We start from the raw sequence: 26,639 nt of genomic DNA, 5'->3' as shown, positions 1-26,639 counted from the left end.
TCTTTGTCTAGCCCCCATATAATTCTTTTGCAAATCTCATTGGCATTTTCCTTAGCCAAATGTCTAGTCATTATTTCTGTGGCAGCATTATCTCCAATGGTTCTTATTACAGCTGTTTGCAAACGTCCCACAAAATCTGCAAAAGGTTCATTGGGACCTTGCTCTATTTTTGTGAAAGCATTATTTCCATCTTTCTGTCCAGGGAGAGAATTCCAAGCTTTTATTGCAGCCTTAGAAATTTGCTCATACACTGTTATGGGATAATAAATCTGTTCTGAACTCTCTGCATACTGACCTTGACCAGCTAGTTGGTCAAAAGTGATTTGTCCAATAGTTCCTATTTGCCTATTGTGTTGGGCTTGAATCCTACATAATTCATGAAACTCCGAAAGCCACAATAAATTTTGTCCCGTTTCTAGACATGTTTTAGCTATGGATTTCTAGTCATTCGGGGTTAAGATTTCATAAGACAAATTATCTAATAACATCTTCACATAAGATGATGTAGCCCCATAAAGAGTGCAATCCTTTTTCAAATCTTTAATTTTTTCCAAATTAAAAGAAGTGTATTTTCTCTCTTTTTGACCTGAAGAGTCAAGCTTTTCAATCACAAGATATTCATTTATAAAATCAGATATATCTTCTAAACCTAACACTGGACGCATCCATTGGCTATCTCCTATTAATTTTTGGAAATCATTTAAGGTGTTCAACCTCTCTGTTCTTAAAGACAGTTTTTGTAGTGTAAGTGCCTTAGGATATATTTCATAAAAAGATATGATTTTTTTTAAATAGTATTTTATTTTTCTAAATATGTGTAAAATAGTTTTCAACATTCATTTTTATAAAACTTTTGTGCTAAATTTTTCTCCCTTCCTCCCTCCCTTCCACTCCCCTTAGACAGCAAGCAATCTAATATAGGTTAAATATGTGCCATCCTTTTAAACATATTTCTATATTTGTCATATTATGCAAGAAAAATCAGAACAAAAGGAGGAAAAAAAAAACATGAGAAAGAAAAATAAGCAAACAAAAAGGTGAAGATACTATGCTTTGATCCAAATTCAGTCTCCATAGTTCTCTGTCTGGATGTGATTGGAAGAAAATGGCTCTTTTTAAGCAGCTCATTTTTCTAGAACAGTCTGATACTGTGATTTGTGGTGAAATTCCAAGTGATGCTTAGAATTCTGCATACTAAAAGTGAGAGCTCCTTACAACAGACTTGTAAAGCATAGTACTTGCTAATTATTGAAGGATCCTGATTGGATATGAATCTCTTAAAACATTATGCCAGCTTCTTGAACGGTTTGCACTAGAAGTAGACTGAACATAGGACACTATACTTCCTCAATTTGTTTATTTGGAGGGCAGTAAATCTAAATATAATCATCTTTGTAAAGTCTTTGATTTGGGAGATTTTTGGAAATTTACATGATGATGTAACTTACATAATGGTCTTCATTTAAAGATTTATGTTTTGAAAAGTTATTTTTTAGACACAATTAAGACACAAAATAAATTCTGAATAGTTGAGTTCCAAACATCCATTCTGGTCTCCATGATTTATAGGAGCATCTACCTGGGAGTCACAATTATATACACTCTTTCCATATCCTGGAGGTAAAATGGTTTGGTCAAAAGAGCATTAGCTCTGGAATCGTAGGCTCTTAATTCAAATGTGATCTCAAATGCCACCTGTGTGTGACACTAGGAAATTAACAACTTATGGGGGGCCTTAGTCCCTTCATCTGTAAAGTGAAGGCATTGGATTAAATGAAATATGAGGACACTATGAACAGGAAGACAGCAAAATTATGAGATTGTAAGACATTTTTCTTTATTGTCCTTAGTCTTTTCTTCCTGACCCCTTTTCTTTTTTGTATCCCTCATTTACATAATATGGCCACTTCATACTTTCCTCAGGTCTTCCTCAAGAGTATGGAATAGAGATAGCAATTAAATCCTTCAAAACTTTTTGATGAGCTATTAATTTTTAAAAGATATCCTAATTTAGGGGCTTTTGAGATCTGGCTGAAAGTCCTTTTACTGTTTCACAACATATGGGGAAAGTGAGTCTTAGAGAGATGAAAAGACTTGTGTATCAAAGTATTTAGAGCAGTACTTTTTGTTGTAGGAAAAAAAAAAAACTGGAAATAATCCCAGTGTTGGGATATATCTGAACAAAATATGGTGTATGAATATATTGGAATATCATTGTGTCATAAGAAATGATCAAAGGGGGCATTTAGATAGAGCACCAGCCCTAAATTCAGGAGGAACTATGTTCCAATCTGGTTTCAGACACTTAACACTTCCTAGCTGTATGACCCTGGCCAACTCACTTCACCCCAATTGCCTCAGTAAAAAAAAAAGAAAAGAAAAGAAAGAAATAAATGATGAAAGATTCTTTTAGAGAAATCTGGGAAAATTTGTATGAATTGATGAAGAGTGAAGGGATCTGAACCAATTTGGCTGGAATAACAAATTCAAAGGAGCAGAAATCTAAGGAGAATGAAAGGAGCAGGGTGAGAGAAGGCTGGAAGGGCAAATTCGAATCAGATTTTGGAGGAATGCCAGGTATAGTTTATATTTGATTTAGTGGGTCAAATGGAGGCTCCAGAATGAATATGAATCTATCAAGGCCCTATAAAGTTTAAGGAAAACCTTGCATTTTAGGTATTACCATGGCAGGCCATAAGGTCAAAATTCTAGAACCACAAGGGTCCTTAAAGACCATCTAGTCCTCTTCACATTACAACTGATGAAACTGAGGTCCTAATGGATTAAGTGAATTATTTACCAAGGCTTACATAGGTAATAAAGGAAACCACCAGGATTTAATCTTATCTGTAATTAAATTTAGTGTGAAATTTCACTGCTCTTATGTGGCAGGGACCTTCAAAATGCCCCTATTATTATTTCTCATAGACAACTGACTACTACATATGTTAATAGAATTATAGAATTGGATTTGGAAGGCTCTTTAGGGATGAACATTTATCTGCTTCAACTCATTCATTTCATAGTTCAGGGAACTGATTTGCCCGAAGTTTCACAGGTTTCAATGTCACAATCAGAATTTGAATCCAAGTCCTCTGATACCAAATGCTTATGCTTTCATTACATCTCATTGCCTCTTCCACATTTAGTCTCTCTGTTTTTGAAGTGCTAGGACATAACAACAAAAGTACATTGTAGAGAGCTAATAGGAAAGAGGCAAAGTTGTAAACAGCCAAATTACAAACAATAAACACCTGAGAAGTGTAACCACCAATTTTTGACTACTTTTATAAACTTGTTTCTAGAAGTATGTAAACTCTCATTTTTGTTATGTACATATATAGTCACTTATGCCAGAACTGGGGATATTTTTACAATGCTCATTTCTTATCTATTCTTAATCACTTATCCAGGGCCATTCCAGTAGTCTTGATCTATGTCTTGTCGCTGGTCCCAGAAGGCTCTGGAGGGGAAAGTGAGGCAGGAAACCTTGCTCAGCCCTCCTTCATTTAAATCCAGTTCACTTTCATGTCCTGGCATCATCTCCTTGATGTCATGAACCTCTTCAAAAACAAAGGACAATCAACAATCTCTGAATTGCCCTAAAGAATTTTTGCAAACTGTGAAAATCCCCAGTTACTCAAGAACATAACTAATAACTAGGCTTACCCTCATTTTATAATCTTCATAAATGGGCAAAACTGGAAAGTCATCTCAATTTTTGTGCCTTTGGCAAGAGACAAGAAAATAGTGGAGATGCTCTTGCAATTTGCAGATCTTTTGGCCTTATTTCAGGCAACTAGGTGCTGCAGTGGAGCTTGGAGTCAAGATCTGTGTTCACAGTTGGTCTTCTTCCTACTACAGTTCTTAGCCACGGGACCCTCAGCAAGTCACAACTTCCGATTGCCTGTTTCCTCAGTAAAATAGGAATAATAATAGCATTTGGCATGTTGTGAGGACTAAGATAATAACTATAAAGCACTTAAGCACAATGACACATAGTAAGCACAATAGATTTTATAAATTATTATCATAAACTTTTTGTTCAACTAATTGCTTTTGTTCATAGGTGCTAAACTCAGTAGGTTCTATGCTGTCCTAAATTTCTAGCTCTTTTTTGGCTCTGGGACCACATTTTCTTGGCTATTTAAACTTGGAATTTCAATTGAAGGTGAATATAACAAGTTTTTTTTTTTTTTTTTCTTTAAGGGAATATTTATTTCTCTCTCCTGTCATTGCTACTTGCCTAACAATTCAAAGAAATGCTATTAAATTATGTGATTTTAAAAAATGATATTGCTGATGAGCAGTATGAAATTCCTGGTGTAACTCTTCTCAGTTCTTTGTGAATGATTATTAGTTATTTTGTACTTCAACACAGATTTTAAAAACTTCTTTTGTTCTTAAGAAAATAGCAGGTTTCTATAACAGTGACTTCCCTTAGTCATATCCTGTCTCCTTCACAGGAAAGGACCCAGGAATGAAGTCATGGTACTAGTGCTAACTCCCACTACATATGCTAAGTAGTTTTATAATTCTCTTAACATTCTTAATTCATATATCACTTTAAATGGAAGTAGGCTTACAGTGTACAAAATTTAAATATGTGGAAAATAATTTTAATTTAAGCAGTTTCCACATGACAAAATATGTGACTTAAAGTAATTGTACATGGAATTACAATCTTAGAAAATTAAAGCTAGAAGGGATCTTTATGTTTGTCTAAAGTCTTTTTACAGATAAGGAAACTAAGGTATGAAGAGGCTAATTGAATCTTAGATCAGAGGTTCTTGATATTAGATCAGTGAACTTCTTTTTGAAAAAATTTTAATAACTATATTTCAGCAAATTGGTTTCCTTTGTAATCTCACCTATTTTGTTCATTTGAAAACATTATCTTGAGGAGTCTAGACTTCACCAGATCATGAAAGGAGGGTCATGACACAAAAATGATCAAGAACTCCTGATCTAGCTCATATAATTAATGTCTAGGTCTCCTGACACACAGTCTAGATCTGTCTTTTTGTCTTACCATCCTTCATCTCCTTTCCCATATCCCTGCTCTGAAGTAATCTTTCTGCTGATCCATGATCCATATTAACTGCTCATATATCTTAGATAGGATAGCATTCACCAACTCTGTTTCTTTGGGGGAGATAGACAATCATCAGATGTTCTCTTCTACTCTGCTACTTTCCCCTCAGGGTTTCCAGGCCTTATCATCCATGCTTCTTGGGGCTTCCTGATTCCTGGACACTTTAAATCTAATCCACTGAACCTCTTTGATAAAGAGAGCCTTAATTGATCAAAGATGGGCAGAAGCAGCTACACCCAGAGAAAGAACACTGGAAATGAATATAAACTGCTTGCATTTATGTTTTTCCTCCCGGGTTATTTATACCTTCTGAATTCAATTCTCCCTGTGCAACAAGAAAACTGTTTGGTTCTGCACACATATATTGTATCTAGGATATACTGCAACCCATTCAACATGTAAAGGACTCTTGCCATCTGGGGGAAGGGGTGGAGGGAGGGAGGGGAAAAATTGGAACAGAAATGAATGCAAGGGATAATGCTGTAAAAAATTACCCTGGCATGCGTTCTATCAATAAAAAATTATTAAAAAAAAATCTAATCCACTGAGATTTGTTGATGGCTCTGTTGACAGCTTTTCTTTTAGTTGCCTACCTCATTGGAATAGAAACTCCTTGGGAGTGAAGACTAATTTTTTCTATTTGTTTCCCTACTACTTAGCACAATGTTTGGTGCATAGTAAGTGCATAATAGAAGCTTTTTTTTTCATTCAGTTAGCTATATTAAGAAGACTGCTAAAGTCTGGAAATTTAATTTCCAATAAATTGACATATATGACTGCCCCAAAGTTCATGGGTGTCTTTAAACAAGTCATTCTTTATATCTCATTTTTAATATCGATAAGAAAAAAGTAATGATAGCTTTTTTCTCAGTTCATTCCGAAAATGGTTGAGCTATCAGACATGTAGTGTCAAAGAGGTGAGCTATTAGACAGTAAGGTAAGTATAAAAACACATAAGACTTTGTTACTACTTTCATTCAAGGAGTTTATAAATTAGTGGAAGAGACATTGTGATATGGTGGAAAGAGGAGTTCAAATCCTATGTCTGACCCATAGTAAGTCACTTTGTTCTAGAATCATGGTCATTGTATCAGATTTCTTAAGTCTTTCGGAGTTGTTTTACTTTACAATGCTATTGTCATTACATCAGTTATTCTCCTGGTTCACCTATGTGCTATGCAGAATTTTCATTCAGGTCCTTTGACTCCCGAGCCTGAACTTTTTCCTTTTGCCCTGCTGCCTGGTATTTGGAGGAATGCTCAGATATTCTGGGCATAGTTATGAAACACTAAATAATGACAATAGCAAAATTTGTCTTTATACCCAGTGTCATCCACTTTGGCAACCACAGATTACTGCCTTCTCCGTGATTTTGGGGAGAGGCATCTGCTCCTTGAGGGCTTCCCACTTTCCTTTAGGTTTTTCTAAAAACAGCAGGGGAAAGACGTCAGGGAAGGCCGTTGCCAGTGTTCCAACCTCTTAACAATTGTCAAGTGGCTAAGGGCATTCTACGCATGCGTTACAAGTCGCCCTACAAGCCACCCCCAGCCTCTCGGGGACAGTGCCTTCCATGGAACAAAACTAGCGTGGAGCGTGGGCTGCGTACTTAGCGTAGAATTGGCTTTCCATTTGGCTCCGCCTACTAACGAAGACTTCGTGAGCGGTCGGCTACTGTGCGTAATCGGCGTTTCCCAGAGTGAATGGCGGAGAAGTTATGTGTACGCCAGTAGCGTAGCTTTCACTGGAGAAGGGGATGCGGCTGCGCGGGTGATTGAGCGGGGCTTTGTACGCCGGCAGCGTAGCCGAGCGTGGGGCGGGCATGTCGCCCCGACGCAGCTAGCGCAGCTGGTTTTGATGAATACGCTCTTTGGTGCAGCCGGGGTTTGGTACCGAGCGGAGAGGAGATGCACACGGCACTCGAGTGTGAGGTAACTATAAAACCCCGATTTGTTTACATTCCCTCCCCCAGAACCGGCCCCATCCAGTACGGAGACCGCGAGTCCCGGGACCGCGGGGGGTGGATGCGGGCGGTAGAACCGAAGATCCTCGCCCGAGTCCCCGGGGGCTGGGAGGGTGTTGGGTAGCCAGGCTACGACTTCCCCTCTCCATCCGCCTCAGCTGCTGGAGACAGCGGCGGCGTGGGAGAGAGAGGAAGAGCGGCGGGCGGTGCGCGGAGCTGTTTTGCCCTTCACGTGCGCTCAGGGGCTCGCGCCGGCCGGGGTGGCCGTTCGCCGGCCGGCGGGGCCCCGACGCTCCGGCGGCTCCCCCCTCTCTGAGCTGAAGGGAAGCATCGGCGGCCGGGGGAGGGGCCGCGACGGCCGAGCCGGGGGAGGGAGTAGGGGTGGTCGCTGGGGGAGGCCGCGGCAAGAGCGCAGTCCCGCCGGGCTGGGCTCCACGCCGCCACCGGCGTTGCTTTAAAGCCTCTCCGTGGACTGTCTGGAGAAGGCCCAGGGAGGGCGAATCCGTCATTTATTGGCTTAAAATGGGTAGAAGGTTAACGGCCGTGGGCCGTACCTTGCCGCTTGATTCCCTGGAGGAGCCCCCAATCTTTTCTTTTTGTTATTCTATTCTAATGGAAGATCGATTGGGGGGGCGGTTTGAACGCGGTGGGGGAGATGTCTTTGAGCTAAGGATTCACGTGGGAGGAATGGGTGGATTCTGGGGATGAAATGAGGGAGAGGGGCGGGGGCTCTTCTGGCAGCTCCTGGGCTGCGGCGTGGCTCCCTCGCTTTGTTCCGAAGGTGGAGGAGAGAAGTAAAAGGGGGGGTGGGGGTGGTGCGGTGTAGACCCTCCCTCTGCCCTTCCCCTTTTAGCGTCAGGTCCTGGCCAGCTCCTCCTCTCCAAGGTGAACACCACGAGGGGTTGGAGTCCGGGCCTTGCTGAGCGACGCAGTGAGGCCGCAGTTGAGGGCGGGGTGATGTGACGTTGAAGCGCTTCCTCCTACTGCAGTCTCGGGTGGAGGCCGCTTCACGTGGGGCTTGGGAGCCTGTCCTTCAGAGCACTGAGAGACAGGAACAAAAACGCTGCCTTCTCTCAAACTGAGTGTTAGAAGCAATCAAATTTTTTTTTTTAATTAAGTGTGGGACGTTTTTATTAAGCTATATCTAGAAACCCCTTTTAAATGAGAATTATAATCAAAAAGCCCCTTTGATTAACCCTAGTAAAATCAAATACATGGTGACCTGAATAGTTACGTGACCTTGGACAGTTGAGTTGCACTAGACAGCCCCTTCCAAATAGTTACGTGACCTTGGACAGTTGAGTTGCACTAGACAGCCCCTTCCAACTCAACGTTCTATTATAACTTGAGTTTTTCTTGTTGATATTTCGGAGCAAAACAACTTCAAAAACCCTTAAGTCTAGGGATTTTAATTTGGAGAAGGGGAGCCTTAAGGATCTTAATTTTTAAATGTTATTCCTTGGATTTTTAATGTTAAATTGGAGGGGGCAGTGGGAATTCAGGGGTAAATCTTCACGAAAACTACATCGTTGGTAGATTTGTCCGTAAGAACTTTGAAACAGGAGAAGAGAGAAACATAAGGGGTTTATATTTGTGTGTATAATACACCTTTTTGTGTATTTGTGCCTTTGTGTGTATAAATCCTGGCATTTTATAAGTGTAAATCCTACATTAAATTGACAAATACAAAAGTACTCTTGGAGACAAATCTAATTTGGAATTGGTTTAGATGTGGCAACATAAATTGAAAAATGAGGATCTAAATGCTCACCCCTAGAAGTCTTTTATTTTTACAAGTTTCATAATAGCTTATTTTGTTGGTCTTTATTGGGAATTTATGATGGGATAGTCTCTGGCAGTTCTGGAACTTGCCGAGATTTTTCTTACTAGAATAGAAATAGCCAGCATCTTGGCATATTGTCAATTTCGAATCTGGTGTCTTTCAACACTTACTGTGTACTTACTTTGCCCATTGTGCATTAGGAAACACTGAAAAGTTAGAAAATCTATTTGGGTTATGTATTTCCTTTCTAAATGGCCTTACTCAAAGAGCAGGAATAAAAATGGAGCCACATGCTATATTTTCCTAATATTGATGCAGTCATACTTTTGCAGACTGTGATTGTATTCTTTGTAAGAAGATACTTCAATGTGGTATTGTGTTGTTAATGTGATGGTGTTTTCCCCCCCAGCAACGGGATTCAATACTGAGTGGCCTTAAGTACAATTATATTTCCGGTTTTTTCTTTTGTCTCTTTTGATTCCTCCCTTTATAGTCCCAAGTCTGTCTTTTGAATGGCCACAGATTTGTGCTTAACGACTGTTTTATTCTGGTTATTCCAAGTACCTGACTTGGACATGAAAGTCTATTTTGGGTGGACTTAATACTTATTTCATATTTTTGAAGACCATTTTTAGAACATTCTCATTTTTCTTTCTTGAATCTCTGCTTTCAAATTTAGCCAAAATGAAATTAATTTTTAACAGAAAAAAAGTTCTTTATTATTTTAATAAAAAAGACCACCAAGCATGCTTGGGCACATTGTAGACAAATTTCATGTCTCTGTCTCCCTCCCTCTCTCCAGAAGATTGCTAATTGGAAAGCAAGATTCATGAATGGGAGATTTGGGGGATTTGTGCCTTAAAGAGTTACACTGAATGGCATTAGCCCAGTTAGCCAAAGTATCCAAGTCTTAAGAAAAATAAAGTAGAGTAGAATAGAAAAGGTGTGTGTGTGTGGAAACCTTGTGTATACCTACTGTATAGCCACAGAAGCCAGTCTATTCTATATTTACTGCTATAATTTTACTACAAACATTGGGGACACTTGGAATAACCAGTTTTCAGAAAAGTTTATATATGTGAAGCCACTAGCTTGACTACATATCAACAGTTAGGGTGCCCCCTGGTGTTAGCTTACTGTATTTGAAATTGAATCTCCTACCCTCCTAAGATATGCAAGTTTTAATTATATCATTTGTCCAAAGTGTTGCTCATGAGGTCAAGGACAGCATATGTTTGACCCATTTTATATCAGTCTATTTGATGACAGTTTTGAGGACAGATAAGAGGGCATACAAATGCATAAATGTTAAAGAACAAAAGCAGGGAGGGAAGAGTAACCTGCATGCTTTTTGAATGTTTTTTGTCTACAAAGACAATATAATTATGTAATTTATTTTGAAACCCTCTTTACTCTGAATAATTGTATTGCATAATTCATGCTTTATTAGTAAGTGGCTTGACTTTCTTTTTCTTTGTTTAACCTTATTGGAAAATAAAACTTGAAATTGTAAAATTTTAATGGTGTTTCATTTTTAAGGTTTAATTTGTTGGTATAAACTAATGAGTGGGTAAACTTGAAAAAGGTCTAAATGTATAAGATTAAGGATGCATTCAGAGACTGAACTGATAATGCCTCATAGATGGAAACAAACATTCCTTATTAGTATTAGTTGAAATTTTAAACTTAAATTTGTGAATGGAATTAACAGCAAGATTAAATTAGTGCTTTCTGTTAGATTTGAAATAAAGATGCTTTTAAAATTCATTTAAAAATAAGACTTAAAGATAAAACTTTAAAAAGTAACTTCTTTAATCAGGAATTCTTTGTCTGAAATGTATACATGTTATCTGAAGTGTCTGAATCAGACAATTCCAGATAGGTTAAAAAAAATACACAAAGCAAATAAATTTTGTACTCGTCTCCTTCAAAGGTTATACACTTTATCCAATGATGCAGCTATTGACCATTTTTGGAATTGCTTCCAGAAACATTCAAGAGATTCCTTATCGTCTCTTCATTTTCACTGAAGATGTGGTTGATCAGTTTCATCACTTATTTGTGAAGGCTGTGGGTGAACTGGGAGAATTCAAATCTGCTTCCTGAGAATGACCAAGAAAAAATGCATAGAAATCATTGAAGGAAGATTTTTTGCACGTGCCCTCTCCCATAGTAATAGTCCACAAACTATAGTTTTTTGGGGGTCTATTGTAGAAGGATATGTGGATTAGACTAGATGTATCTCTTTTCAAACAGATTCTGTGAAGTTTTGCCTGTGCTCTAGTCCAGATCCTTGTCACTCATGCCTGGATTGTTGAAATAGCCTAGTTGTGGATCTGCTTGCCTGATCTCACTACAATATCCTCCAGCCACTAAAATGATTTTCCTAAAGCTCAGCAATGACCATGTCACCCTCCCGAGTCTTAAAACTCTAGTTCTGTATTGTTTCTGGGATCAAATACAAAATGCTGTTTTGACTTTCATAGCCTGTTTTAATCTAGCCCCTTCTACCATTCCAGTCTTTACACTTACCCCTTGTCACATATGGCTAGATCTAGCAATACTGGTGGTCTAGCTGATCCTTAATATCTCTAAGCATTTTCTCTGTCCATTATGTTTGGAATGCTTTCCCTCCTCTACTCAACCTCCTAACTACCCTGACTTCCTTTGACTCAATTAAAATTCCCTTTTTATTGGAAGTTGTCCCCAGTCTCTCTTAATTTTAGGGCTTTGTTCATTAATTATGCTCTATTCTGGGTATAGCTTTCTCTGTATATATTTGCATATTTTCCTTCATTAGATTGTAAAGGAACACAAGGACTGTCTTGAGCCCTTTTGTATCTCTTGATACCTAGCACAATGCCTGACACATTGTCTACAGGGCTTAATTTTTTTTTTTTTTTTAATATTGATGTAATTGTAATTGATCTGGAGGTAAAAGGGAGCAACCAGAGTTTTAAGACTAGGGTGGTGACATGATCATAGATGACCTTTGGGAAAATAGTGATTGAAGGGTGGTGTAGTGAGACCAGGCAGGCAGAATCAGTAGCAGACCTGCAGTAGAGGAGACACAAATATTAGAAAAGTAATTTTTATTTATATTAATGGCTCATGTGGGATAGAGAAAATGGCAGAAGAGATGAACTATCTTGTTCAGGGATCAGCCAGGAAACTAGTATTACTAGATCTAGGAGTATGTGAACAGAGGGAGTAAGCTGATTGACAGTACAACGGAGCTGTTCAAAGTGTTTTTGAGGGGAGTTTGAAGAAATATTAAATGTGTAATTTCTGAATGACTATATTAGAGGGGACAAGTGATTAGGAAACAGAAGGATGGTCTTTTCCTCAAAGATCTCTTATAGTAATCTGTTTAGTAAGAACAAAGAAAAGCAGCAAATAGTGAATGCCTGCTCTTAAGTAGAATATTTAAGGAAAACTGACAAAAATGAGGTGATTCTCAAAAAATATAGTCGTATAGAAGTCAAACTGAATTATAATACCATCCCAGAGTTATTGGATGTAGGACTAGATTACTCATTTAACTTTTCAGAATATTTTTCTATGCTTAATGGGAGATTACCTGCCACACAGATGTGAGAAAAGCCTTTTAACATACCTAAATTTTTATATGTGAAGTGTTTTTTTTTTTTAAATACTACAGATTTATGCAGAGGAATAGAAAATTTCAGAATTATATAGCCTGTTACTTTTATCTTACTGATGAAATAATTCTCCCAAAGAAGCTGTGAATGAATGGCTTTTCTAATATGACTGTGTCAAAATTGGTTTTAGATATTAACATACTAATCCTCAAATACTGCATTAGGAATTTGTAATATCCATTGTGCTTCTCAGTAAATTAATCACTTAAATCTGTATATGTATTTGTGGAATTAACACTTTCCTTCATTTGAAGGGAAAGAAATCCCTTGTTAAAAAATTTCTTCAAATATTCAATCTATTTTAGAAACACTAAAAGTATAATTGAATAATTAATTTGGTTTACATCACCTATGTATTTGCTTCTAAAGTAAATATTAAACCCTAATTTGCGCTTCTGTTTCTGATTTTTTTCTTTTATGGAGAATTCCTTTTTTTTTTTTTTTTTTTTAATTTGGCTTTTGTTAAATAATGTTAACAACTGTCAGGCTGCCATTGTAGGAAATCTAAGCATGAGAAATTGCAAAATGTGTGGGACAGAATACTTGTTCTTACATTGCATGTAACTTGACCAAATGTTCATTTATTTATTTTTGCTGAGGCAATTGAGGTTAATTGACTTGCCCAGGGTCACACACAGAACTAGGAAGGGTGAGACTATATTTGAACTTATGTCCTCCTGACTTCAGGGTTGATACTCTCTTCGCTGCGCCACCTAGCTGTTCCTCAAATATTTGTTTTAATGCTAATAAAATTATCTATTATATGATTATCTATATATGCATGCGTTCCTCAAATTTTTCCTTTTTTTTAAATAAGCATTCTCTTAATATTTTATTAATCTCTATTGTTAGCTTATTTTCTTTGTTCAGGATTCCGTAGTATTGTTCATTTGCTGAATCTTCATCTTGTTGAGGGAAAAATTTATCCTCATTCTCCTTAATTTAAGAATTTTGTCCCCCTCGATTTGCTTATGTTTGTGACTTCCCTTCTCCAGGAATGCATCATTTATTTATATTCATACAGTAAAACCAGTTATTGGGAACCGTGATTTATTAGGAATAAATTCTGTATTCAGTTTTATGCAAAAAGAACAAGCTTGAAATTCAGAATTTAGAAAAACAACTTGTTTGGACTTTAATAAATAAAGTTTTTTGTGTGTGTATGCTTTCTACAACTATATTTGTTACTGTACATTCTGAATTGTTTAGAATATGCAGTTCTGACCCTGAAGCAAAAGCCTGTTTTTCAACCATGACACAGAAGTTAGATTTTTTAAAATTAAATTTATTCATAGATTTTGGTTTGGTACAAGAGATATTCCAGCAAATAGAGAAATCTTCCTATGAATGATCTCCAGAAGCATTTACTTTAATTAGTTAACTGAGGAATTCTAACTTGTAACTTTAAGTATAATGTGAATATTAGCACGAGTCTTGCTTGACTCTCAGTTTTGACTTTGTTATTGTTAATGTGTTTTAGAAAGATTTCATTGCTCATGGTTATTAGTGTAGCCCAAAGTGAATCTGAGCTATGCTAGAAAGAACTCTAAAGTTCTCCCTGAGGACTCAAGGGTGATCCCTGTTTTTATTAGGTTCTTCAAATGATTGAATATTATAGTTTTAAATGAGAATGGGTACATGGCAAGGTGTCATTCTTTATCCATTGTGCTAATAATGTAAAAAAACATTTTGATGCTGGGGCTTAGTCAAAAGGAATTGACAGCTGAAAGATAATTTTTTGAGTATCTGAAAACCAGAAACCATTCAGCCTTTGATTCTTGTTGCCAACAGACTTCTAGGTATGTTTTAAGAGTTTATTTAAGGAAGTGTAAACAAGTAGCTTAAATATTAGATCTCTCCTATCTACTGATAGGAGTAGGTAGTAATCAAGCAGTCTCATCTAAAACGGTGGTTCTCAAATTTTTGCTCTGAGAAACCTTTCTTAAAAATTGAGGATCTTGTCACCTCTCTGCAGAGGTTTTTAAAAATTTTTTTATGTTGGTTACTTCTATTGATAAACTGCCATTTACAATTCAAAATGTCTTACCTATTAAATGAAAAGTTTTGAACTCTCCTGAATTAGACCAGTGATTCTCCAGATCATACTTTGAGAACACCAACCCAGAAGGAAGACAGACTCAGCTTTGTATGAAGAAGAGAGACCTGACTACTGCTAGCTGAGGTATAGCAATGTCTTTACTGGGGCAAAAGTTCCTTCTCTCTGTCCTTGTTGCTTTAGGGCAAAACTTCATTTGATCTGTACCATTTGAGACTAGGAAAATGCACTGCATTTGAAATAAGGACCTGGATTTGAATCCTTTATTGCTTATCACTTTTTTCATTTGTTAATGATGAAGTTGAATTTGATGATCTTTAGCATTCCTTTCTAGTTCTAAATCTGACTTTTAAATGACAAGTTAAAACAGAGTATGATACTTAGCAGAATTTTCTAATGGTTGGAAATGATCAGTTGTCAAGGTTTTTTGATTTTTGTCTTTACTTAAAATCCATTTCCCCCTTTCACTTCTGTATCTCTAGTTGAGACCTCTAATGAATTTTTGTGAGACAGTATGGAATAATGGATACAGTGTTAAATTTGGATTGAAGATGACCTGGGTTCAAAATCCTTTTACTTAAAGGTGGATGACTATGGGCAACTCTTACCTTTAATTTCCTCCCCAGGAAAATAGGGATAATTATCTTACAAGATTATTAAGTTGCAATAAGATATATAAAGTAACATAAATGCCAAATAAAAATTTGCAGAATTATGGTCTGCTAACTGATTTCCTTTCCTCCAAGACTTTCTTTCATGAATATATTTGAGTAATCACCATACCACAGTAATCACTTCTCTACTCAAAAATTAATAACTATCCATTGCTTAAGTAAATTAAGTATAGAATCTTTGAATCTAGAGATTCTTCATCTTTGAAGCTTTAATTATAAGGTTACCTTTTAGGCAACCCACATTTTAGCCATTGTAGTGCTACTTAATCATAAACTTTTTTTTTAATTAAAGTTTTTGTTTTTCAAAACATGGATGAATAATTCCTCGACATTAACCCTGCAAAACCCCATGTTCCAATTTCCTCCTTTCTCCCCCAGATGGCAAGCAGTCCAATACATGTCAAATATGGTAATATATGTTATATCCAATATATGCATACAGATTTATACTATTATCTTGCTGCACAAGAAAAATCAAATCAAACTTGAAAAAAAATGAGAGAAAATAAAATGCAAGCAAACAACAACAAAAAGAGTGAAAATGCTATGTTGTGAACCACACTGAGTTCTTACAGTTCTCTCTTTGGATACAGATGGCTCTCTTCATCACAAGATCATTGGAACTGGCCTGAATCATCTCCTTGTTGGAAAGAGCCACCTTCATCAGAATTGATCATAGTACAAGCTTGTTGTTGCCGTGTATAATCATACTATTCTTACTAGCCCATTCTCTCATCTCCTTGTGTTTGCTTAAACCATAATGGATACCTCCCTCTTCTTCACCTTCAGCTTCTACCCACCAGCTATTAAGTATTTTTCTTTAAAAGGCATTAGGTCTGAATAAACAGTTATTTGTAAAGCCCCCTTTTACTTCCTCCACAATCTTGAAACTCTCATTTCATTTCACATTAATTTTTTGTACATGAGATACTAAGTTGTTTATTTTTATGCATATATTTAACCTTGTTAGCTCATTAGTCCTTTGAGTGACAGTCTTCCTTTCATCTTTGTTGAATTGTTGGCCATGGAAAAGTGTAGGTGCTCCCATGGTGAAAATAGGAAACTGCTTTGGTGACTCTTGGTGAGTGACTAAATTGATAGTATAGTTTTTTAAATCACACGTAAAAGAAAATGACAAGCATACTACATGCAAATAAAAGCACAGAAAAGTCATAGTAGATTCCTTTACTTGGCTTGTCACTGTATTTGTAAAGGAAATTAAATTGGTATGGTTCAGCTTTGTCTTTACAAAGTCATATTGGTACAGCTGGTACAGCTTTGTCTTTATAAAGCCATATCTTGGGTCTTATGATAATAGTTCACGTCTATGCCTGTCATGACTTAATAGTACACATGACAAAACCAAAAATTTCAAAGTAATATAAAATACAAACTAATTCAGCCAAGAAAAATAAATAGTACATATACTAAGGGGATGAAATGACAAGCAAGGTCAGCTCACCTCCTATAAGAGCCTATTTTTTTTAGCATTTATTTATTGCAGGATAGTATTTTATTTTTATTTTTTAAAATTGTTTTTATGTCATTAAATATTTACCAATTACATGTAAACTTCTAACAATCATTTTAAAACATTTTGAATTCTAAACTCTTCCACACCTTTCTCCCTTAGAGAAAACATACAATTAGATTGTGATCGATTTATACATGTAAAGTCATGCAAAACATATCCATATCAACCATGCAGAAGAAAACACAACCAAAATAAAACAATAAAAATAAAATTTAAAAATATGCTTCAATTTGACTTCAGAATTCATTGGTTCTTTTCCTGGAGATGGATGCTATTTCTCATCACATATATTTGGAGTTTTCTTGTATCATTTTGTTAATCAGACTTACTAAGTTTCACAGTTGATCATCCTTATAGTATTGCTGTTATTATGAATATTTTTTTCCTGGTTCTGCTCACATCACTTTGCATGAATCCATACAAAGTTTTCAAGATTTTTCTGAATAAGAACTCAACATTTGACAAAAATTGCTGGGAAAACCATTTGGAAAGCAATTTGGCATAATCTGGATATAAGCCTTGATATTCTTGACCTTTTGTCCTTCCAGATGAATTTTGATACTACTTCATCTAACTCTCTAATATAATTATTGATTAATTTTATTAGTGTGGCACTAATAAATTTGCGTAGAATTGCCATTTTTTACTATAATGACTTGGCCTACCCTTGAACAATGATTATTTCTCCAATTGTTTTGATCTGCCTTTATTTTTTGTGAATAGTGTTTCATACTTTTCATGTAATTCTTGGGTTTTTTCTTGATGGGAAGGCTCTCAAGGATTTAATATTGTCTGCAACTATTTTTTAATGTAATTTCCCCTTTTTATCTCATTGGGTTTTCTTGGGTTTATTTATGTGGATTTATTTTATACCCTGCAATTGTGCTGAAGTTGTTCATTGTTTCAAGTAGTTTTTTAGTTAATTCTCTAAGAAATGATAGGTTTTTCTCCCCTTTGTTCCATTTTTTATTCCTTCAATTTCTTTTGTCTTTTTTTGCTATAGGTAGCATTTCTTGTGCAATACTGAATAATAATGATAACTGGTCTTACTAGCAAGGCTTTAGTTTAATCTTTTATAGATAATGTTTGGTCTTGGTTTAAAATAGATACTGTTTATCATTTTAAGAAAGGTTGCATTGATTTTTCTGCTTTTTAATGTTTTAATAGAAGAGTGTTGTATGTTAAGAGCTTTTTATGCATCTCTTGGTATAGTCATATGACTTTTGTTTTTGTAATTGATATGTTTACTTTTACTGAGAGTTTTCTAATACTGCATTTCGGGTATAAATCCCCTTTGATCATAGTGTATGATCTTTGTGACACATTGCTGTAATCTCCTTGCTAGTATTTTACTTAAAAATTTGCCATTGATATTTATTAAGGAAATTAGTCTATAATTTTCTTTCTCTGTTTTTGCACTTCCTGCTTTAGGTATCAAAAACACATTTCATAAAATAAATTTAATAGGAATATTTAAGTATTCAATTTCTTCCATTACAACTGGGCAGTTTTTATTTTTTGTAAGCATTTATCCATTTCACTCAGATTTTCAATTTTACCCAATGTATCTTGGACAAAATTACCCCTAATAAATGCTTTACTTTTAATTTTGTTGGTGAAGCAGTTACCTTTTTCATATTGGATATTAGTAATTTGGTTTCTTTTTAAAAAATTAACTAATGATTGATCTATTTTATTGTGTTTTTTTTTTTTCATAAAACGAGTTCCCAGTTTTATTTATTATTCATTGATTTTTTTTAGTTTCAGTTTTATTTATCTCTCCTTTGATTTTTAGGATTTCCATTTAAATGTTTAATTGGGGATTTTTAATTTGTTCTTTGACATTTTTTTTTTTAGTTTCATGCTCAATTTATCAGATTGGTTTTTCTTCTATTGGTGTATGTATTTAACGTATGCCTTAAATTTCCTTCTACCTACTGCTTTAGCTGCATCCCACATATTTTGGTATGTTATTTCATTGTCATTCACTTTAATGAAATTGATTATTTCTCTGATCCACTTATTTTTTAGAATTAGGTTAGTTGCCAATTAATTTTTTATTTCCCCCCTCCCCCCGAGGCAGTGGGGTTAGGTGACTGACTTATCCAAGGTCATACAGCCAGGATGTGTTGAGTGTCTGAGGCCAGATTTGAACTTCCTCCTGACTTCAGGACTGGTGCTCTATACACTACACCAACTAGCTGCCCCCTGTCAATTAATTTTTAATCTGTGCTTCCATGGTCTTATATTGAATGTAATATAATTATGTTATGGTCTAAAAATGCTCCATTTGATTTTTCTGAATTTGGTTATAAGATTTTTATGGTCAGGTGCAAGTACAGATGAAAAAAGATATATTCCTTTCTATTCTCATTCATTTTTCTTCAGAAGTTTAGCAAATCTAGCTTTTCTAATATTATATTCATTTCCTTGACTTTTAATTTATTTTATGGTTGATTTATTTATCTCTAAGATGAAAAGTTGAAGTCTCCCATTAATATAATTTTATTATCTTCTTAACGTTTCCTTTAAGAATGTGAATGCTCTGACATTTGGTGCATATATATTTAGTACTGATCTATTATTTCATTGTCTATGGTACCTTTTTAGCAAGAAAGTTCCTTCTTTATCTCTTTTGATTTTAGATCTCTTTAGATTTTAGTTTTTGCTTTTGTGAAACTTTATCTTGCTGAAAAATCTAAAGCTGAGGTAAAGGATAGGAGATTGCAGGAGGTAGAGATCAATAGCAAAGCACTTAGGAGGAGGTACAAGGTGAAAGAGAGAGAAGGATAAATGGGAAAAATAGGATGATAGGATATATACAGTAAATCTTAACTGTGAACATGAATGGATGAACTCATCCCTAAACAGAAACAGATAGCAGAGTTGGATTAAAGAACCAAAATCTCACAATATGTTGTTTACAAAAAACACATTTGAAGCACACACATATAAAGAGTAAAGCTAAGAGGCTGAAGCAGAAAGTATCCTTCAGCTGAAGTTAAAAAATTAAAAAAAAAAAAGCATAATCTCAGACAAAACAAAACCAGATCTAATTAAAAGAGAGGTAAGACTATCCCAAACTTCACTTTTTTTGTGAATTCCAGAGCTAATTCCAAGAAATTTTTTCTACGAGTTTTCTTTCAGCTGACCTCTGCTGTGGTCCATGAGCATCCAAAACATTATTTTCCAGTCTAGACTTGGCGACTGGGATTGGTATCCTTGTGATTATATGCTTGAGTATGCTAGTGCTCTTCCTCATTCTGGAACTGTGACTTGGGTCTCTGTTCTAGATCTTTTTGGGGGCAATGCAACAGAGTTCTGCACTCATGGCAGCAAAGAGACCCCTGTAATCTTCTTTTGACTAGTTGTCCATTCCCCTTACTGTTTGTGGAGCTACCAATTTGATTATTCCCAAGGATTGCTGCTGTCTTGCATTACAGGGCTTTGTCTGTGTTGGACTAAGATAGATCTTTGCTGTGGACCTTCTAAGAAGTCTTGGACTGGAAAATTGCCTCTCATCTTTTTTTTGTAGGTTCTGCCACTCTAAAATTAATTTTGAGGCTTTATTTAAAGTTCATAGGAGAGGGATTTGGGAGAGCTCAGGCAAAGTCCTGTCTTTTCTACCATTTTGGCTCCTCCCTAAGATACTTTAAGTTATTTAAGGCGGGGAAAAAAGGAGGATCAAAGAAAGGATAGGGTTTTTGCCTTGGTATAGATAAGATGAAAATTTAACAAAAGAGGAGGTAGACCAGTTAGTCTTCTCCCCTCTTTCACCTCCCCCAGTGTTCTTTGCAAAGGAGAATGACCTTTACACTTGAAATAACAAAACAAAAATGCTAAGCAGATTGTTGCTCTCCAAGGTAAGCAGGATGAATTCAAATCACCTAGTACAGGCTGACTACACTTCTAGTCCTGAAAACAATGGCAGATATAATTGTAGAACCATTGTCAATAATAATTGAAAGATCATGAAAAATGGTTGTTATCCAAGATTGGAAAAGGATAAAGATAGAAAAGGGAAGGGAAAAATCTACAATCAGAACAACGTGCCTTACCTCAATTCTTGGGGAAATTTTTGAAAGAGTCATTAAAGATAAGATTCTAGAAAGGAAAAGGGTTAGATACAGAGAGTATCTATTAATGGTTCAGTATCATTGTGGCAGAAGTTCTCTAATGATGTACTCCAAGGATTGGCCCTTGTGCATTTTAACTTTTTTGTCAGTGACTTGTATAAAAATTGGATATGGTATGCTTATCAAATTTGTAGATGGAAAATACCTGAGAGGGATTACTAACATTGGATGATGACAAGATCCAAAAGAATTTTGCAGGACAAAGTATTGGGCTGAATATTAATGAAGTTCAATAGAGATAAATATAATGCCTTTTATTTGAATATTAAAGACTCAGTTCCAATATATAAGATGAGGGAGCCATAGTCAGTTCATAAACATTTGTTATAAATACCTACTATGTTCAGAGTACTGTGATAAGCCCTAGGTATACAAAAATAGACAAAAGTTTTCAAGGATCTCACAAATCTAATGGAAGAGATAGTGTGCAAACATACAAGCAAATTATATGTAGGAAAAATATGAAGTAGTTTTAAAAAGAATGTGCTATAATTAAGAGGGGTTTGGAAAATTTTCTTGTAGAAGATGAGGTTTTTTGTTGTTTGTTTATAGTTGAATGTTGAAGAAAGCTAGGGAGGCTAGGAGGTAGATATGAAAAGAAAATATTTCAGGCATTGGGACAGCTAGAGAAAACGTTCAGAACCAAGTCATAAGTGTTTTGTTCATGATACAGCAAAGATCCAGATTGTGAGTTAAAGATGGGAAAAGGGAGGAGGGAATATAAGATATAAGCGATTTTGGTAATTCAGGGATGAGGAAGATGAGAATCTGTTACGAGGATTGTGGCTGTGGCAGAGGAGAAAAGGGGACATATTGCAAAGGTGAAATTGAGAGAACTTCCTTGGCAGTGGATTTGGGGGTGAGGGGAAGTGAGCAATCAAGGATAACACTTAAGTTGTAAACCTGAGAGACTGGGAGGATGGTGTATTGCCCTCTCCACCAATAAGTCTGAAGGTGGTAAGGGTTTGGGAAAAAAGGTCATGAATGAGTTTAGTTTTGGACACATTGATTTTAAGATATGTAATGGACATTCAGTTTGAAATGTCTAAGAAGCAATTTGAGATGAAGACTGGGAGTCAACTAAGAGGTTAGGAATGGAAAAATAGATTTGAGAATCAAGGTAGAGATATAATTTAATCCACAGGAATTAAAGGGATTACCAGGTGAAGTAATATAGAGGAAGAGGCTTGAGGGATAGCCTTATGGGACACTTATTCTTTTTTTTTTTTTTTTTTTAATTTTTATTTAATAATTACTTTATATTGACACTCGTTTTCGTTTCTGTTCCGATTTTTTTTCCCTCCCTCCCTCCACCCCCTCCCCTAGATGGCAAGCAGTCCTTTATATATTGGATATGTTGCAGTATATCCTAGATACAATATATGTTTGCAGAACCGAACAGTTCTCTTGTTGTATAGGGAGAATTGGATTCAGAAGGTATAAATAACCTGGGAAGAAAAACAAAAATGCAGATAGTTCACAATCGTTTCCCAGTGTTCTTTCTTTGGGTGTAGCTGCTTTATGGGACACTTATTCTTAACAAGTATAATCTGTATGAAGATCCAAGAAAGGTAACTGAGAAGGGGAATGACCAAGAAATCTAAAGAAAAGGTAATATCAAGGGAAAGAAGGTGACTGACATTGTCAGAGGCTACAGGAAGGTAAAGAAAGATGAGAATTTTAAAAAGTTTATTGGATCTGGCAATTAAACTATCATTAATAATTTTAGAGCAGTTTCATTTGAATGAGGTCAAAAAGTCAGATTATAAAGAGTTAAAAGTATTGTTAGACAGCCTTCTCAACAAGTTTACCACAGACTGTACAAATGTAGAATGATAATTATCAGGGATAAAAGGATCAAGTGAAGGTTTTTCTGAATGTGGCAGAGACATGAACATGTTTGTAGACAGTAGAAAAATGGCCAGTAGACAGAGAATAAAAATAAGTGAGAAGGTGGGGATGATAGAGGAAACAATGTGGTAAGAGGGGAGATGGGATGGAATGGGATGGGAACCATAGGTAGCAGTTGGCATGTACAAGAAGGAGCTTTTAAGATTTAGTGAATTGCAACGTCAATATATTTTTGTAATGTGATATGGCAGTCAAACTAATGAAAATCTGCATTAGAAAACATTTTCTAGGAATTGGGAGCTGATGATTCCATTGTACTCTGCCCTTATCAAATTGCATCTATAGAATTTTAAGAAGGGTATGAATAAGCTGGAAGTATTCAAAAGACAGCAGTCAGAAAGGATGATGAAGGATCTTGAGTTCATGGCATTAGGCTTAGTTGAAAGAACTAGATATATTTAACTATATTCAGATATTTGAAGGACTGCCTTTTGGAGGAGGGAATAGACTTATTTTGGCCCCACAGGAGTGAGTCAGGAGCAATCTGTAGAAATAGCAAACTTTATGTCACAAAAGACTTCTTAATAATTAGAATTGTCTAGAAATGGAATATCTTATTTCTCGAGTTTCTGATCTAACGAAAAAACCCATGTTCCTGATTGGTATTTAGAGAGGCTCCAGTAGAAATAGCCTTTGATTCTGTCATATGAAAGTAATATGTTTATGGATAATTATATCATCTTCATGTAAAAATGATATCTCCACCTTTTGATTATACTTGGTATATTTAATCAGTAAGGCTTTTGCTATTTGCAGAATCTTTTTATTTCTTATTAGACTTCTAAAAAAAAATCATGTAATGATATTGCTGAAGAATTTATTGCCTTATTAATCTCCACTAATCAGTGTTAAATATTGTACCCACTATGAACAGACAATTTAAAAGAAATTAAAGCTGTTTCTAGTCATATGAAAAAGTGCTCTTAATTACTATTGATTAGAGAATTGCATATTCAGACACACTTCACACCTTTAAGATTGGTTGACAGAAAAAAAATGATAAATGTTGGAGGGGATATGGGAAAATTTGGAACCACTTGCATTGTTGGTAAACTTGTATGCACTCCTGGTTCAGAGGGTATACACAGTTTGATAGCTTTCTGGGCATAGTTCCAAATTGCTCAAAGAATACAGTTTCAATAAGAAACTATGCCTATCTCTACTGGGTCTGGATTCCAAAGAGATCATAAAAGACCCAGATATGCAAAAATGTTTGTAGCAACCTTTTTCATAGTGGCAAGGAACTGGAAACTGAGTGTTTGCCCATTATTTGGAATATTGAATAAGTTATTGGGGGAGGGGAGAGGGAAAAATTTAGAACACAAGGTTTTGCAGAGGTAAATGTTATTAAAAAAAATAAATCTTGTATCTACATGTGAACTGAACACTTTTTAGAATGGTTATATGACTAAATCCCATTTGCCTAAGGAAATTCCAAGTTTTTTGGTTTTTTTTTTTTTTTTTTTAGTACTTTGGCTACTTTAAAGTACTATTTTATGATAGTAAATCTATCCATCATAACATTTATCATTTGTATGGGCCTTTTCATTTATAAAGTAACTAGATGTTACAGTAGAGAGAGCACTGGACTTGGAATCAGATGAGTCTTCTTGAAGTCAAATCTGGCCGCTAGACACTTCTTAATTGTGTGACCTGGTCAAGTTACTTAATCTTGTTTGGCTCAGTTCTTCATCTATAAAATGAACTGGAACAGGAAAGAACAAACCAATCCAGGTTTTTTGTTTCTTTTTGGTTTTGCCCAAAAACCCCTCAAAATGTGGTCTCAAGACTTGGCTAAATGATTGAACAACACAAAATGTCATTTGTAGCATAATAGGTTCATAGATTTAGAGCTGGAAGAAATTGTAGAGACTCTCTAGTTCCATTACCTCATTTTGTAAATGAGGAAACAAATTCAGAGATTTTAACTAACTTGCTATAAACTAAGATAGGTAGTCGGTAACAATTGTAGAATATGAATCCTTGTCCTTAGACCCCCAAATTGTTTGCACTGTACCACACTGCCTTTTTCTAATAGCTGAAAATCATTGGCAATTTTCAGTAGTTATGAATCTGTGTCTTTACATTTCTTATAAAGTCTCAAAGCATTATTCAAAGCAAATGATTGATGATAATAATGGTCATCTGTGGTTTTTTTTTTTTTTTTTTTTTACTTTGAATCTAAAATCAGCTAGTTAGCTTTTAACTATTAGATTTGAGACATACTGGAGAATACTCAATGTTTGTTTGAAATATTCCACATTTATTCATCTAATTATCGATTTGACATTTTGCTACCATTTTGTAGTTATTGATATATCATACCCAAGTATAGGCTGAATATAAATCAGACAATGATAATTTGGGGGATTATTCTGTTATAGTAATTTATATGGTCATGTTCTTTAACATTGAATATTCTTATAATAATATAAAAGCAAAAATCACCAATTATCAAAAGCAACCTAATACCTCTCTGTGAAGCTTTACTATATAGTGTTTATGGTTGTGTGAGATTACTTCTAGGGAAAAGGAGAAGGTAATATCTATGTTAAAGTTTTTTAAAGTTAAAAGTTTTTAGTATAAAGGAATGGAATATATGTATATGGTGGATTAAATATTGAAAGGGGAACAAGGAGCAGAAAATAATAGGGGAAAGCATTTATATAAATGAAAAAGTTATTAGAAGATATGGATTGTTTTTCATGTTTCTGCTATAAATGGAAATTAATGTGTCAATTTCTCTCTCTTTCAGGAAGATCAGAAATGAAGGTACACATGCACACAAAATTTTGCCTCATTTGTTTGCTGACCTTTATTTTCCATCAGTGTAATCACTGCCATGAGGAAGGGCATGACCATCACAATCACAACCATAATGATTACCAGATCTCAGAGGCACCATATCTCCATGGTGGTATAACAGAATCGGAGACAAGTAAGTTTTCAGTGCCGGATGCTGAAAATGAAAAAAAATACTACATTGAAAAACTTTTTGCTCGTTATGGTGAAAATGGAAGATTGTCATTTTTTGGTCTGGAGAAACTTTTAACAAGCTTGGGCCTCGGAGAGATAAAAGTAGTAGAGATTAATCATGAGGATATTGGTCACGATCATGTTTCTCACTTAGATGTTTTGGCTGTTCAGGAAGGAAAACATTTTCACTCTCATAACCATCAACATTCCCATAATCACTTTAATTCAGAAAATCAAACTGGGACTAGTGGAACATCAAAAAGAAACCACAGATGTGAACCAGAAAAAGACACAGCTGAAATACCTGTAAAATCTGAAAATAAACATTCTCATGACCATAATCACCACCCCCACCATCACCATCATCTGCATCATCACCCTGACCATAACACTACACACCATTCTCATAATGATTCCGTAACTCACAGTGAGCATGGAGAACCAAGCCATGAACCATCATCTGACACTAATACAACTCAGGAGCAAGCTGAAGTTAAACTTCGGAAACCCAAGAAGAGAAGAAAAGGAAAGAAAAATAGCGAAACTTCTCAGAGTGAACAACATGAGCATAATCGGGTCCACAAGTATGATCACGTACACCTTCAAGAACATAATGGCCATGATAATGGTCATGGACATCAAGGTCCTGATTCTCATAATGAAGATGAACATCAGCATGTTCAAAAGCGGGAAGCTCCCCATAAGCAGAACAGTGTGAAAAAAAATGCAGTCTATTCAGCACGAAGTCACAGAGATCATAATCATCATGACGAGGTAAGTGTGAAATGAGACTTTTCCTAATGTTTATTCTTAATATTTTTATAATTGAAGATGTTAGAGTAAACAACAGTA

The 26,639-nt window shown here is 35.5% G+C and overlaps 1 protein-coding gene across 2 annotated transcripts in view; it reads left to right on the top strand.

Moving 5' to 3' along the window:
* The window catches only part of SLC39A10 (solute carrier family 39 member 10), a 143,611-nt gene that overhangs the window by 83,736 nt on the left and 33,236 nt on the right, over window positions 1–26,639 (top strand). Inside the window, exons 1-2 of one of the 2 annotated variants that reach the window (XM_051985974.1) lie at window positions 6,925–7,023; window positions 25,567–26,561. In XM_051985974.1, the coding sequence (XP_051841934.1) occupies window positions 25,578–26,561 (984 nt within the window). In that variant the 5' untranslated portion in view covers window positions 6,925–7,023; window positions 25,567–25,577. Of the gene's footprint in view, window positions 1–6,924; window positions 7,024–25,566; window positions 26,562–26,639 lie in introns of those variants that run through there. The other variant, XM_051985975.1, reaches the window with a different exon arrangement.

The sequence above is a fragment of the Antechinus flavipes genome, chromosome 3 (assembly GCF_016432865.1).
Source record: "Antechinus flavipes isolate AdamAnt ecotype Samford, QLD, Australia chromosome 3, AdamAnt_v2, whole genome shotgun sequence".
Taxonomy (NCBI): domain Eukaryota; kingdom Metazoa; phylum Chordata; class Mammalia; order Dasyuromorphia; family Dasyuridae; genus Antechinus; species Antechinus flavipes.
This window is presented reverse-complemented; position numbering and strand designations above follow the sequence as displayed.